Genomic DNA, 13,960 nt, shown 5'->3' on the forward strand with positions numbered 1-13,960 from the left:
CCATCTCAAAAAAAAAAGATGGTTAATATTAATTAAGCACTCATTTTGTGCCAGGTACTATATGTGTATTTTTCACGTGCTATTTCATCATATCCCTCAAAGACAACCCTAAGGGAAAGGTATTATTATTAATATCTCCATTTTATATATGACACTGGAAGCATAGAGAGGTTAAGTAACTTACCCAAGAATTCAACCCAGGATTCTTTTTTTTTTCCTGTAGAGACAGAGTCTCACTTTGTCACCCTCATTAGAGTGCCGTGGCATCACACAGCTCACAGCAACCTCCAACTCCTAGGCTTAGGCAACTCTCTTGCCTCAGCCTTCCGAGTAGGCGGGACTACCTGTGCCTGTCACAACGCCCAGCTATTTTTTTGTTGCAGTTTGGCCGGGGCTGGGTTTGAACCCACCACCCTCAGTATATGGGGCCAGCGCCCTACCCACTGAGCCACAGGTGCCACCCTTTTTTTTTTTAAACTTAGGAATCCATATTCCTAGCTCTAAGGCTATACAATATTATTTCAAAACTGTGGCTCATCAGAGTATTGTTCCTGGTCTCACAAACACATATTTCCTTAGTTAATGCTATGACTAATTCTTTTTTCTTTATTTTATATTTATTTTTATTTATTTATTTTTTAGCAACAGAGTCTGACTTTGTCACCCTTGGTAGAGTGCCGTGGTGTCATAGCTTACAGCAGGCATCCTCAAACTATGGCCTGTGGGCCACATGCAGCCTGCCTAGGACATGTATCCGGCCTGCTGGGTGTTTTTGCCACAGCTGCCTATCCTGCTTAGCAGCTGACTGGTCCCGGGGCCCGTAGTCCAGCCCTCCAACCGTCTGAGGGACAGTGAACTGGCCCCCTGTTTAAGAAGTTTGAGGACCTCTGGCTTATAGCAACCTCCAGCTCTTGGGCTTAGGTGACTCTCTTGCCTCAGCCTCCTGAGTAGCTGGGACTATAGGTGCCTGCCACAACGCCCGGCTATTTTTTTGTTGCAGTTTGGCTGGGGCCGAGTTTGAACCTACGACCCTCAGTATATGGGGCTGGCACCCTACTCACTGAGCCACAGGCACCGCCCTCTTTTTTAATTTTTTTTGAGAAAGAGTCTCACTATGTCACCCTTGGTAGAGGGCATTGGTGTCACAGCTCACCGCAACCTTAATCACTTGGGCTTAAGTGATTCTCTTGCCTCAGCCTCCCAAGTAGCTAGGACTACAGGCACCTACCACAATGCCCGGTTATTTTTTTTGTTGCAGTTGTCATTGTTTAGTTGGCCCGGGCTGGGTTTGAACCTGCCAGCCTCAGTACATGTGGCTGGCGCTGTAACCACTGTGCTACAGTCACCAAACCACAATGACCAATTCTTGTCCTGTGGTAGGAGTCTAGCCCCTGAATATTGGCATGCTGGTAAATTTTACTGTACTGTATTGATACAGCATAGTCCGTGAGAATACAGGCACAGTGAGGTCATTATTTTATTTAATTTTTGCTTCTTTTGCTGTTTTCTCAGAAAGAGAAATAAAAAATAACACAACAAAAATGTGAAGAGAAACAAGAAAAAGAAAGGAGATTAGAAAGAGATTTTTATAAATGGGCTCTCCTGATCTGGGAAGGTTATTAAATGGGAGAGAAGGATCAAACTCTTAAAATATTGGCATTTTTCTATTTTAGAGGAATGTCTTTCTGGCCCCGAGAAACACTGGCATTTACACGTATTACATCCATGACTCAGACCTGGTTCATTGTCCTGCAGCTTCAGCATGAACTGAGCCATGGAAGGCCCATGGCCATGGAATGAGTCATCAAGGTATCCACTGAGGAGGCCATGAGGAAGCCTTGGATGAGACCACTGAAGAGGCTGTGCCTCGTGATGCATACTGGGAAGGCCTCCAGGGAGGCTGTTGAAGAGGGTATGGTCACTGGATAATTGAAAACATACTAAAGGAGGGGATCTTGGGGATGGAGAGGGTCATGTAGAAGAGGACAGAACCATGAGGGGAGAGTGAGTCAAGATGGGAGACCAAAATGTTCCTGGTTCCTGGTCATAAGTCATGGCCTAGGTCGAAGACAGAACCACAGAGAGCCTCTTGGAGTCTGGCCAAAAAGGCCAGCTCAAACAGAGAGTGGCTTTGGAAGAAGCCCACAGCCTCCTTAGGCCTGGGAATAATCTTAAGTACATTCTCAGGGCTTTCCCCCTAACTTAAGACCTCAAAGTCAAGCAGTTGGCTGGCCCTTGGGGACAGAGATGGGCACAGTGACTGTATTCAAGGCAGCTTCTTTCCCATCCTCCCTCCACTGAGGTCACTTCAGTGCTCTGTAGGGTTTGACTTTGCCCTTGGAAAGAGTCTTCCTTCCTTCTGTGTCTCCTTCAGATGTTGTGTGACTGTCTGAATATATTTTGTTCTGCTTTAATAAAATTCCACAGATGGAATAATTTATAAAGAACAGAAATTTATTTCTCACAGTTCTGCAGTCTGGGAAGTCCAAGATCAAGGCCTGGACCTTGAATGAATGGTGAGGGCCTTCTTGGTGCAAGCTAAGATGGCAGAAGGCAGAAGGAAAAGTGAGAAACAAACACTGTGTCTCACATGGCATAAGATACCCCCCCAAAAAGAAGAAACCTACCCCCATAAGCCCATTTATAATGTCATTAATCCACTTATGAGGGCAGAGTCCTCCTGACCTAAATGCTTCCATTAGGCCTCATCTTCCAACACTACTATACTGGGAATTAACTTTCCAACGCATGAATTCTGGGGGACACATTTAGACTCTAGCAATGATTAACATGAAAGCTACTAGACTTGTTTCTACTTTGTTTCTGTCCCTTTTCTCAAGTGATTCCTATGTGCTGGGAGCTTTCATTTATTTGTTTGTTTTCTTTAGACACAGGGTTTCACTCTGTTGCCCAGGCTGGGGCACAGTGGCATAATCTAGCTCACTGCAGCCTTGAACCCCTGGGCTCAAGAGGTCCTCCTGCCTCAGCCTCCTGAGTTGCTGGGACGCCAGGTGTAAGCCACCATGCCCTGCTAGGGAGCTTTTGTACATATCATCACTCAGCCCTCAAAACAACCCCATAAAGTTAAGACTGTAATCCCCACCAAGTAGACGAAAAACCTGCAAGTCAGACAAATAACCTGCACAAATGCTCTAACTCATTGGTTCTCAAGAAAAAAGTCTTTCTACTTGGAAATGTTATTAGGATTTTTGCCCTTAGAACAAAGTGCTATAAACTCAGCACCCACTGCTTATGGACCTCAACCTTCATCCGTCCCATCACAGATGTGGGGCAGACACATTTCCTAGCACTTCCCCAGGGCATTCTGGAATCTCTACTCCTGCCCTGTCATCATTCACCTTACTTTCTCCCTCAGCCCATATCCTTCCCGCTTCTACAACTCCTTCATTCACAGTGCTCTCATATCTTAGGATGTAAGCTCCAAAAGGCCACAGATTTACCCGTCACATTCTCTGAAGTACAACGTGTGACACATAGAGAACACTCACTAAATACTTGTGGGGTGAATCCCCGGCCGTTTCACCCTGCTGTGAGCTTCCTTCCACCAGGCCTCTCATGCCATGAGTATTCCTTCACCCACACCTAAATGATCTGAAGTAGTTTCTCTGCCAGGAAGCCCTGCCAGATTTCTGGAGGGGTGGAGACAGCTTGTTTTGATCGTAGTGTAGAATTAAAACTCCCATAGCATCCAGCCCCAGTTTTTTGCCAAGGCCTGTGGATGAAGAAACTGTCGCTTACCCCATCACCGTCCTTGCTCTCTTGTCCTCCTTCAGGTGCCTTTGTGCCATCTCGGCTGGCCTCCCCAGCACCTAAGCAAGCTTGGGCCATAAGCCCTCAGTTCCTGGGCAGACAGGTAGTGTCCAAAGAGTAGGTACTTCCTTCATCAGTCAGCTTATCTGGCCCACAGCACCGATGAAGAAAACCAGCTGGAGCACCCCACAATGGAAACACTTATAGGAATTTTTCAAAAAGCAAAAAGGGAGGGTCAGAAGCAGGAGAATTCTTCTGCACTGCCATTACTCTCCTCAGGTCCCTCCAATGTGTGGGCTGGTGAATGCTTAACAATCAGCCTCCCAGGATGCAACGTGCCCAGCGGAGCTGACTGCGCATGACCAGCACAGATCACTGAGTGTGGAGTTAGGAGAAGCGGACAGCGCAGCATTGCACATCCATTCTCACCAGACAATGTGACAGACCCAGGTAACTTCCTGGGCAGAGCTAATGGTGAAATGTGGGAAACTAGGAAGCGATGACTTTAGGGTATATTTGTCTATGTTTTTACTATAATTTAGTCCATTGTAAGTTAATATGGGTTAATTTTTAATGATGACTATGTTACAAAAATTCCCAAAAACTTAGCAATGGACCCTTGCACACAGGTATGCACTGATACCATTATACCACTGGGCCCATCTCCTCAACAGCTCACACCTGCACTCCCCCCACCTGCACATCCCATGTCCCAGAGCCCCCTAGAGTCTATTTCCCTACCCCTGCGTCTCTCTTCCCCCTCTCATTCCAGGTGTGCCCCGCATGCCTTCTGCATGTTCATCAGTGCCCAGAGGTCCGGTCTCCAGTGCCCATGTACATGGAGCCTCCCTTTCTGTGTCCTCCCCTCTCGGTTCTGTTTGCTGGGCTTCTTCTCACACGTTTGCTCCTGCCCAGCCATCTTGGGCGCTCTGGACCTCTCATATAGGAAGTGAAGTCTCTGGCTAGAACAGGTTCTCAGTCCCATCTCTGCCTCAGAGGGTGGATCCCCCTCCACTTTGACAGCCTTGATCCCCTTGAACTGTCCTAATTCCTGCTCCTCCCCAGGCTCCACCTAAAGGGACCAAGTCACCTTCCATCCTCACGTACCTCCTGGCCACTGTACCCTCCTCTCTGAGTCCAGGGACTCTGTGACTACTCACAGCTAGAAGAAAAAAAGGTTACATGTCCAGGCCCTTGCCCAGCCCAGATGAAGCTATAAAGTCCTCTTCTGAAGGAGAATAAAAGAGCCGACATTCTGTGTAGGGAGCCTCAGGAAGCAGACTTCCAGCCTGCCCTGCAGCCCAGGTCCCCCAGCTGGGGCCTCTCTCCAGGTTGAGGACTGTTCTTTGGAGACTTGAATTCCCAGCACTCCAGCACTCAGCTCTTCACCTGCAGACTCTGTGCTCAAGACTCATTTTTTTCCTTTCCTTTTTAGGCCTTAATTCTACTGGGGACCTGGGAACCTCCCTTCTAACCCCACAGAGGCAGAGACTGTCTCAAGATGAAAAGGAAATCATTTTCCCTTGTGCACCAGCTGTTTCACCTCCTGCTACTTTTAGGAAATGGTGAGTGATTTTGTTTAAAAGAGGATAATTTGGAGTCTGAGTAGAGTTTGAGGAAAGTGTGGACCACTCTGGAATGCACACCCTGTCCTCTTAGCTCCTATCCAAGGGGGAAGGGTCATTATTTTTCACTATTCTTTCCAATGTAGCTCAGTATCTGTCCTCTATTCTGTTCCCAGTAACAGCTCTTCTGTCCTCTATAGTAAATTGATTCTGAATACTGATGCATTAGAGCCGAAAGGGATATTCAAGTTAGTGCCTGATCACCTGTGGGAGGGAGAGATCCATTTCTAACAGTTCTGACAATGAGTGGCCCCCTAGCCTCTGGTTAAACATTTTACCAAGCATATTGTTCCACACTCAAATATCTCTAATTCTCTCTAGAATTTGCCCCATCATGGCTTTGACTCATATGGATTAAGCCTCTGAATAACACAAAAACCAGGCCACTCCTCCTCCACTGGCCAGCTCTTCCTCTCAACTTCTAAGTTTTTCTTGACTCTGACCCTAGCCCTAATCAGAGGCATCAACATGAGGTCTTGGGATTCTTTCCACAAATTTAAATTTGCAGTCCTTATGTTTGTCCTGACAACACTAAGGAAAGAACACAAGCAGAGGGGAAGGGAAGCATCTGTTTGCCAGAAGATAGGGTCATTGACAAAGTAAGGGCATATAGGCCCCTGGGAGGCCAAGCTCTTGGTTGTTCCTGGGATGGAAAATCAGAACAGGGTAGAAAATAGGTATAAGATAGAGGAAAAGAAACCCAGTCTCAACTTAACTTTGACCAACTAAGGAGGCTGAGTCCCTTCACTGAATACCAGAAGATTTTAGTTCTTGAAGCCGTGACTGGTTCTTTGCTAGACTATGTGTCAAGCTCCCTTAGGCAGAGCCTCCCAAACTTTTGTGTTCATAAGAATTACCCAATAGTACTGCAATAGTAAAAATGCACATGAAAGTCCCCTCCCAAACTGATTCCCTCTGATGGTCTCTGCCCTAGAGGAAGGGCACCATACTCTTTGGATACATGGGCCTTCAACATCCTCTCTACATTCTGTAGCTAGAGAGGATCATGAATAGCTAGAGAAGGAGTAAACCATCTTCTTGTAACTCCAGGTCTTGTCACTCCCCCATATGTGAGATGTGGAACAATGTGTTGGTTAAGGGCTTGCTCTGGGTTGGACTGCCTTTGTTTAAATCCCTGTTCCAATACCTACTAACTTCTTGATCTGGGCCAGTTGCTTATTCTCTAAACCTCAGTCTCCCTGTCTACAAAATGAGAATAATAATAGTTCTTATCTCAAAAAGGCATTGTAAGGATTTATGTGGCATTTAGCACAATGCCTAGAATATAGTAAGCATCAGTAAATGATGGCGATTATTAATATCATTAGTAGTGGTAGTAGAAGGAGGAATTGCAGGAGCAAATCAAATTTCCAATGGAACTAACCAGCCATCTTTACTTAATCAGCTGTAACTTCCAATGGAATCACCACAACGACCTCCCCCGGATCAGCCACAACTTCCAGTGGAATCACTACGACTACCCTCCCTGGATCAGCCACAGCTTCCGGTGGAATCACCATGACCACCCTCCCTGGATCAGCCACAGCTTCCAGTGGAATCACCATGACGACCCCCCCTACATCAACCACAACTTCCAGTGGAATCACTATGACCACCCTTCCTGGGTCAGCCACAGCTTCCAGTGGAATCACCATGACAGTATCAGCTCCAGTGTCCAGTGTCACCAGCACAAGTACTGCCCCTCCAGGAATTGAGGAAAGACCTAATGGATACCTAAGGCCATGGGAGGTCATCCTAATCACCTTGGCCTCAGTTGCTATGGCTGTGATTCTTTTCACTGGGCTTCTCTTCCATTTTGTGAGTGTCTGGCGTGTAGGAAACCCTTTTCGGGGGGGGGGTAGTGTGGAAAAGTGAGGAAGGAAGGAGGGTAGACAGAGCAGGGTCTCTGTGGAGTAACAGGGGATGAGAAATCAGGAGACAGTGACAAAATGAGACAGAGAAACAGCAGGTTGGGGCCAGCAAGACAGAAGGTCAGAAAAGTCAGAACATACTCAGAGGAAATCGATGAGGGATGAAGGGGCCAAAAAAGTCCTGAGGAGGGGGATGGCCAGCAGGCTGGGGATGCCTGGGGTGGGAGAGCATGGGAAAAGGGGTGTAACTCTGAAGCGACTCATGTTTTTGTTTTCCAGAGAAACTCTCTGTGCCTGAGAAACCTCTTCACCACAGACCTCTACCACCCCCATGGCCCCAACTTCAGCCCCTGCCATCGAGGCTACTGTGGAGTCCAAGATGGACCAAGTGTGACTGAAACAGAATCCAGAAACCAGTGTCCTCCTGCAGCCTTGGAGCTGGCCGGGAGACACAGTGTCCCTGAGTGTCCCTGAAGGTGGCTGAACTGTCCTATTAGTGCGGGAGGACTGGGGGCTTGAGTTTTCCCCCACTCAACCCCGCTGCTCCTCCCAGCCCTGCTTCAGCCCCAGACGGTCCTCCCTCCTGCTTGATTTTCCTAGACCAGAAAAAAAGAGGCTGTAGCTGGGACATAATTATTAAAGTAACACATCTATTTACCTTATGTGGGAGCCAGACTCTGGTGTGTATATGTTGCCATGAAAAGAGGTTCCCTATAGCCTGAAGATCCCCTCTCCCTGTGTACTCCCAGTTCTCCAATCCTGGAGTGAAAGACAGAGACCTCCTATCTGTCCCACTTTTAGTCTCCACTCCCCTAAGGCCTCTGGGCTGGTGGAAACATAGAATCAGGGGAGAGGGAGGGCAGGCGCCGGGCTTTACAAATTAGCGCTGCACAAGATGACAAGACAGTCTCAGCTCGGCGCCTGTGGCTCAAGTGGCTAAGGCACCAGCCACATACACCTAATGTGGCGGGTTCGAATCCACTCGGCCTGCCAAACAACAATGACGGCTGCAAACAAAAAATAGCCAGGCGTTGTGGCGAGCACCTGTGGTCCCAGCTACTTGGGCGCTTGAGCCCAGGAGCTGGAGGTTGCTGTGAGCCATGATGCCATGGCACTCTACCCAGGAGGATAGCTTGAGGCTCTGTCTCAAAAAAAAAAAAAAAAAAGACAGTCTCTGTGTGAACCTAGAGCATGAGGAGGGAGAAAGTGACTGCGCTTTCATGTTGTGAGGTAGGGAAGGACTGCCTAATGGGGCCACCCTCAAGCATGGCCACATGTCCTGGCCACTTAAGTCTGCTCCAGGCTGCAGGTGTGAGTTGCCACCTTTCTCTCCTGTCAGCTCCCACCCCCAGCAGCCGTTCTGGGCAGGGAGAATGTGCTCCCAGTTTCTGCAAGGGTGGGGTTGGCTCACCCTGCTAGGCTCTAGATTCCCTGCAGCTCCCACAAAACCACCTCAGACAGGGACACAGCCACGTGTCAGCGCCGGGCTGTTGCTGAGGGCCTGCCCCTGATAAGCTCCTGGTGCAACTTGTTGCCCCACACGCACTGCGCTGACTCTTCTTCCCTGTGGGTGAGTCACTCACCCTGGCTTTGTCAACTTCACTCTCTGTTAAGTTTCTCAAGCTTCTGAGCTTCTCAGCCTGCTCTTTGCCAGAACCGAGCAAGGCCAAGCTGTTTCTCTAGGCACATGTTATAACACTGTTAACAAAACTGCTTTAACAGCTGTATAGAAACCAGATGCAAGAGAGTACTTGCTACATGATTCCTGTTGTATGAAATTCAAGAATAGGCAAGACTAATCTATGATGATAGACATCTGATCTGTGAGGGTGAGGATTTTTAGGAAGGGGACACTTTCTGGGTGACAGGACTGTTATTTACACAGGTAAGTACATTTGTCAAAATTCATCTAACTGAATACTTGTGTGCATTTCCCCCAATAAAAACAAAAACTTTATAACAGGTTTTTTGATTTTTTTTTTAGCATCAATTATGTTAGGAACAGGTTTGTTTTTTATTTTTAATCCTTGAAAGCAGTAATCGTCTATGAGACATCTCCTCTTCAGCCTTCAGAGCCCCTTTATCCATAAAGGGGCTTTATCGTCTTTATCGTCTTTCTCACTCATTTCTTCATTCATTCCTTTTCTATACTGACAGAGCAGCTGCTTGGCACAAGGTCCAGAGAAGTTGGGGAGACAATGATAAGCCTGTAGGTCACAGTCTGGTGAAGGAGACAGACTTACAGTCAGACGACTTATTGGCCAGTACAGCAAGTGGTAGAAATTAAAGTACCCCAGGAGGAAACTTATAACCCTACCAAGGGGAGGGGGGACTGATTCACATAAAAGGTGACATTTGGATTATGAAGGGTTCGCAGGTATTTATGAGGAGGAGGAGGGGAAATGCCAAGCAAGCGAACAGCTTGTGCAAGACCAGCCTTTCCTGGGCCAGTGAACTGTCAGAAGACTTGAGGGGCCAGATAGCACAGCTGTCAGAGACAAGGCAGGGGGTTTGCCTGTGCGGCTTCCAATGCCATCTGAGCAGGCAAGATTTCATCCTGTAACAGCAGGAAGCCAACAGATCATTTTAAGGTGTAGTGGGACATAATTTTTTTCCAAGTAAGAACACTCTGATCACCTGAGTGAGCAGAAAACAGAGGCTGAAATCCAACAAAGAGGCTGTTGTAATGTTTTAGCAAAGAAAAAAGCAAATAAAACAAATCCAAAACACCAAAACATGGAAATGAAAATCAAGACGAGAAGTCATTTTGAGAGGTTTATGTCTGGTATTTAAAAAAAAAAAATCTTCATAATTCTTAGTGGCTTTTATTAAAAGTCCTGTTTTAGGGAGGTCTTCACTGAACAGCTTTAGGCAATGTTCTAAAATCTAACACATCAAATGACTATGTGTCTCCCTCAGCTGCAGCAGGAGACGGGGTACAGGGGAGATTGGTGAACATCTTTTAGTTAAGCATGTTTTCTAGTTAAGAACACACTCGGTAATGATATATTTATTTATAAAAAATTTCATAGGAAAGACTATTTAAAAATATATGCAAAAATTTGTTTATTTTTGACTCTGATGAATAACTGCAAATATAATTCCTAGAACTAATATATAAATTATGCTCAAAACAATAAGTCTACAGACTCTATGTTTTTTTTTTTTTGAGACAGAGCCTCAAGCTGTCCCCCTGGGTAGAGTGCCGTGGCATTACAGCTCACAGCAACCTCCATCTCCTGGGCTCAAGCGAGTCTCCTGCCTCAGCCTCCCAAGTAGCTGGGACCACAGGCACCTGCCACAACGCCCGGCTATTTTTTGGTTGCAGCCGTCATTGTTGTTTTTGGCGGGTCCGGGCTGGGGATTCGAACCCGCCACCTTAGGTGTACGTGGCTGCCGCCTTAGCCGATTGAGCTATAGGCGCCGAGCCCAGACTCTATGTTCTGATTCTTATGACATTCTGGAAATAGCAAAATTATAGGACAGAAACCAGAGCCATTTGTCAGGGATTGGGAGTCAGGAGAAGGCTGGCTATAAAGAGTCAGGTTGGATGGATTTAAAGAATCCCAAGGGACCTAATACGGTGGATTAACGACTCTATCATGTATCAAAATCCAGAGAACTATATGAGTTTGTACACTACAAAGAGTGAATTTTAATGTGTAGAAATTTAGCAAATCAATCATGATGTGGAGGTGGGGAGAAGGTGAAATGCAGACCCTGGCAAATGAATCACATAACCACCGTCAAGGGGATGAGGAAGAAGGAGGGGGCTTAAATAATCTTGAAAAACAGTGTTTGACCATAAGGCCAAGGGAAGGAGAAAAGCCCCACAAATGGCAGGAACTCTAAATGAAAGCAGGAACCATGCACAATTTGTGGGCATCATTGACTGGGGCAGGGATGGGGGTCAGGGACAGCAGGACGTGATGTGGGCCTTCTTCTAGAGCTCTGGACATGAGGTAGCTTTGTCTGGGAATTAAGCAAAACTTGCTGGGGTGAGAGTGCTCTAGTAGGGGAAGCAAGGAGATAGATCTCTGGGCTGGAGATAAGTCAAACAGGATTTGGGTGGATGATTGCGAGAAGAGGGCAGTATTCAGAGAGAGAGATGGCCCCTCATGAACACTCCTCCCTTCTGCTAAGGACCTAGTGCTTTCCACACTCTGGCACTTGGCTCTCCTCTTGCCACCTGCTATCTCCTATCTCCTCAGCAGGCCTAGTCTGTGCCCTCTTCAGTCACCCAGACATTACTGTACCACCTGTGGAAGAGGAAGGCCACAACCCTTGGGCACTGAGACATCGTGTGGAGAATAGTTTTCATCTAGGCCACGCATCAGGTCGTGCAGAGCTCATATTGACAAGCTTGATCCCCTGATAATGCTCCACTCTGGGCGCTGGGCCAAAGCCAAGCACCCCTTCTTGCCGTGTGACATCCTTCTCCTGCCCTGCCTGGCCACTCCCTATATCAGATCCTACTTCCCCAGAGTGACAGGGAGTAAAGGGGCAGGTCGCTCCTCCCTGCAGGAAGGAAGACCTGGGGGCCCTGGTTTCCCTGAGCAGCAGTGCACATAAATCCACAGCCCTGAAGGAAAGAGTGGAGAAAAGGGTGAGAGGGGAGGGAGGAAGAGGTGTCCTGGCTTTCGTCCATCGATTCTCTTGAGATGAAAAGAAGAAAATGCCCGGCCACATCCCTCCTGCTGCTGCTGCTGCTGCTCTTCCTGAGGTGTTCAGAGCTAGGTGAGGGAGTCAGATTCGGACAGAAAGACACAAAGGTTCTGAGGGCCAGGAGGGATGGGGTCAGGGTCCTTGGAAGAGGAACCTCTTGGGCCTCAGACAGAGCCGGTCCTGAGCAGAGGTATGGAATAGGTGAGTGGACCTGGGGAGGCTCTGTGCCTTGCTATCTGCCAGCCAACTCCCTGCCTCAGTGTCTTGTTCATTCTTTCTCACATGCCCTTTTAAGGAAATGCTCTACTTATGATTATTTATATTTTATTTATTTCAACTCTTCTTGAGAAATGAATGGTTTAAACCCCAGTAGAGGAATTTTGTGAATCACCAGCAACCAGGTAAGGAAGAATTGTTTGGGGGCAGAGACCCAAAACTCTAAAAGGTATACCAAAATATTGTGGTCCTGGCTCGGCGCCTGTAGCTCAATGGCTAAGACGCCAGCCACATACACCTAAGGTGGCGGGTTCGAATCCAGCCCGGACTGCCAAACAACAATAATGGCTGCAACCAAAAAATAGCTGGGCGTTGTGGCGGGCGCCTGTGGTCCCAGCTACTTGGGAGGCGGAGGCAGGAGACTCACTTGAGCCCAGGAGTTGGAGGTTGCTGTGAGCTGTAATGCCACGGCACTCTACCCAGGGGGACAGCTTGAGGCTCTGTCTCAAAAAAAAAAAAAAATATATATTGTGGTCCTGAAAACTGCCGGTGGGGGCAGGGTGGAGGTGAAGAGGAGTCATTTCTTCTTTCTATTTATACCCAGCTCCAGGCTGCTGCCGACCTGGCTGGAGCACACCCGCTTCCCTGTGACTCCTCCCAACCCACCCCCAAGCCACCTTCAGTCTTACCTGCCTCTAGCCTGCCTCTGACCCCACGGCTGACCCTGGAGCTGTCTTACTCTTAGTCACACACCAAGCCATGACCTGAGCTTAACCTCTGATATGAATCACAGCTTCTGCCTCATTGGTTTGCCAGAACCCTGGGAATAACTGGATGAGGGGAGACACATACAAACATGGAGTCAGTTCTGAAACAATTCAGAGGGGAGTGAGACAGAGGAATAGTCAAATTTACTATTCCGTAAACAGAAAGGACAGAGGCAGCCAGGTGCAGTGGGTCCCACCTGTAATCCTAGCACTCTGGGAGGCTGAGGCGGGTGGATTACTTGAGCTCATGACTTTGAGACTGGCCTGAGCAAGAGCAAGATCCTGTCTCTACTAAAAAAATGAAAAACTGAGGCAAGAGGATCACTTGAGCCCAAGAGTTTGAGGTTGCTGTGACCTATGATGCCACAGCACTCTACCAATGGTGACAAAATGAGACTATCTCAAAAAAAATAAAAAAGGACAAAGGCAAAGGCTGAGTGATCAGACCTTCTAAGGACATGGCTTACTTCTGAATAACCCTTACTATGGTGCAAGAGGAGTCTTTGTAGAAAATGCTTACCAAAATTAAATAAAACATAACAGATGATCCTTAACACAAATTAAGTCTAACCACATGACCTGGGAAGATGTGTCAGTTGATGGGAAGATAGTTATGAAATATACTAAGTAGAGCAGATGAGGAGAGACCGTCAACAATACATATTAATGAGATTATTTTTTAGTAGGAACAAGGCAAAATGTTTCTACTGAAGGCCCAGCAAGCAGCCATGAAAACTCCGGAACAAGAGAAAATGATAGTACTACAGACCCAGGGACCACTGAGGACTATGTCACCACTGAAGACTATGTCACCACTGACCCAGGGACCACTGATGATTATGTCACCACTGACCTAAGGACCACTGATGACTATGTCACCACTGACCCAGGGACCACTGAGGACTATGTCACCCCTGACCCAGGAACCACAGATGACTATGTTACCACTGACCCAGGGACCACTGAGGACTATGTCACCACTGACCTAGGGACCACTGATGACTATGTCACCACTGACCCAGGGACCACTGAGGACTATGTCACC

The 13,960-nt window shown here is 47.5% G+C and overlaps 1 protein-coding gene across 1 annotated transcript in view; it reads left to right on the forward strand.

Annotated features, from left to right (window-relative positions):
* The first annotated feature begins 11,928 nt into the window (after positions 1–11,928).
* LOC100950598 (protein PBMUCL2-like) overlaps positions 11,929–13,960 on the forward strand; it is a 3,511-nt gene continuing 1,479 nt past the window's right edge. The window contains exons 1-2 of the mRNA XM_003789268.1: positions 11,929–12,133; positions 13,599–13,954. Coding sequence (XP_003789316.1) covers positions 11,929–12,133; positions 13,599–13,954 — 561 coding nt within the window. The remainder of the gene's footprint in view (positions 12,134–13,598; positions 13,955–13,960) is intronic.

This window comes from Otolemur garnettii, unplaced genomic scaffold (genome assembly GCF_000181295.1).
Source record: "Otolemur garnettii isolate 467f Iridium unplaced genomic scaffold, OtoGar3 scaffold00031, whole genome shotgun sequence".
In the NCBI taxonomy this organism is placed as follows: Eukaryota; Metazoa; Chordata; class Mammalia; order Primates; family Galagidae; genus Otolemur; species Otolemur garnettii.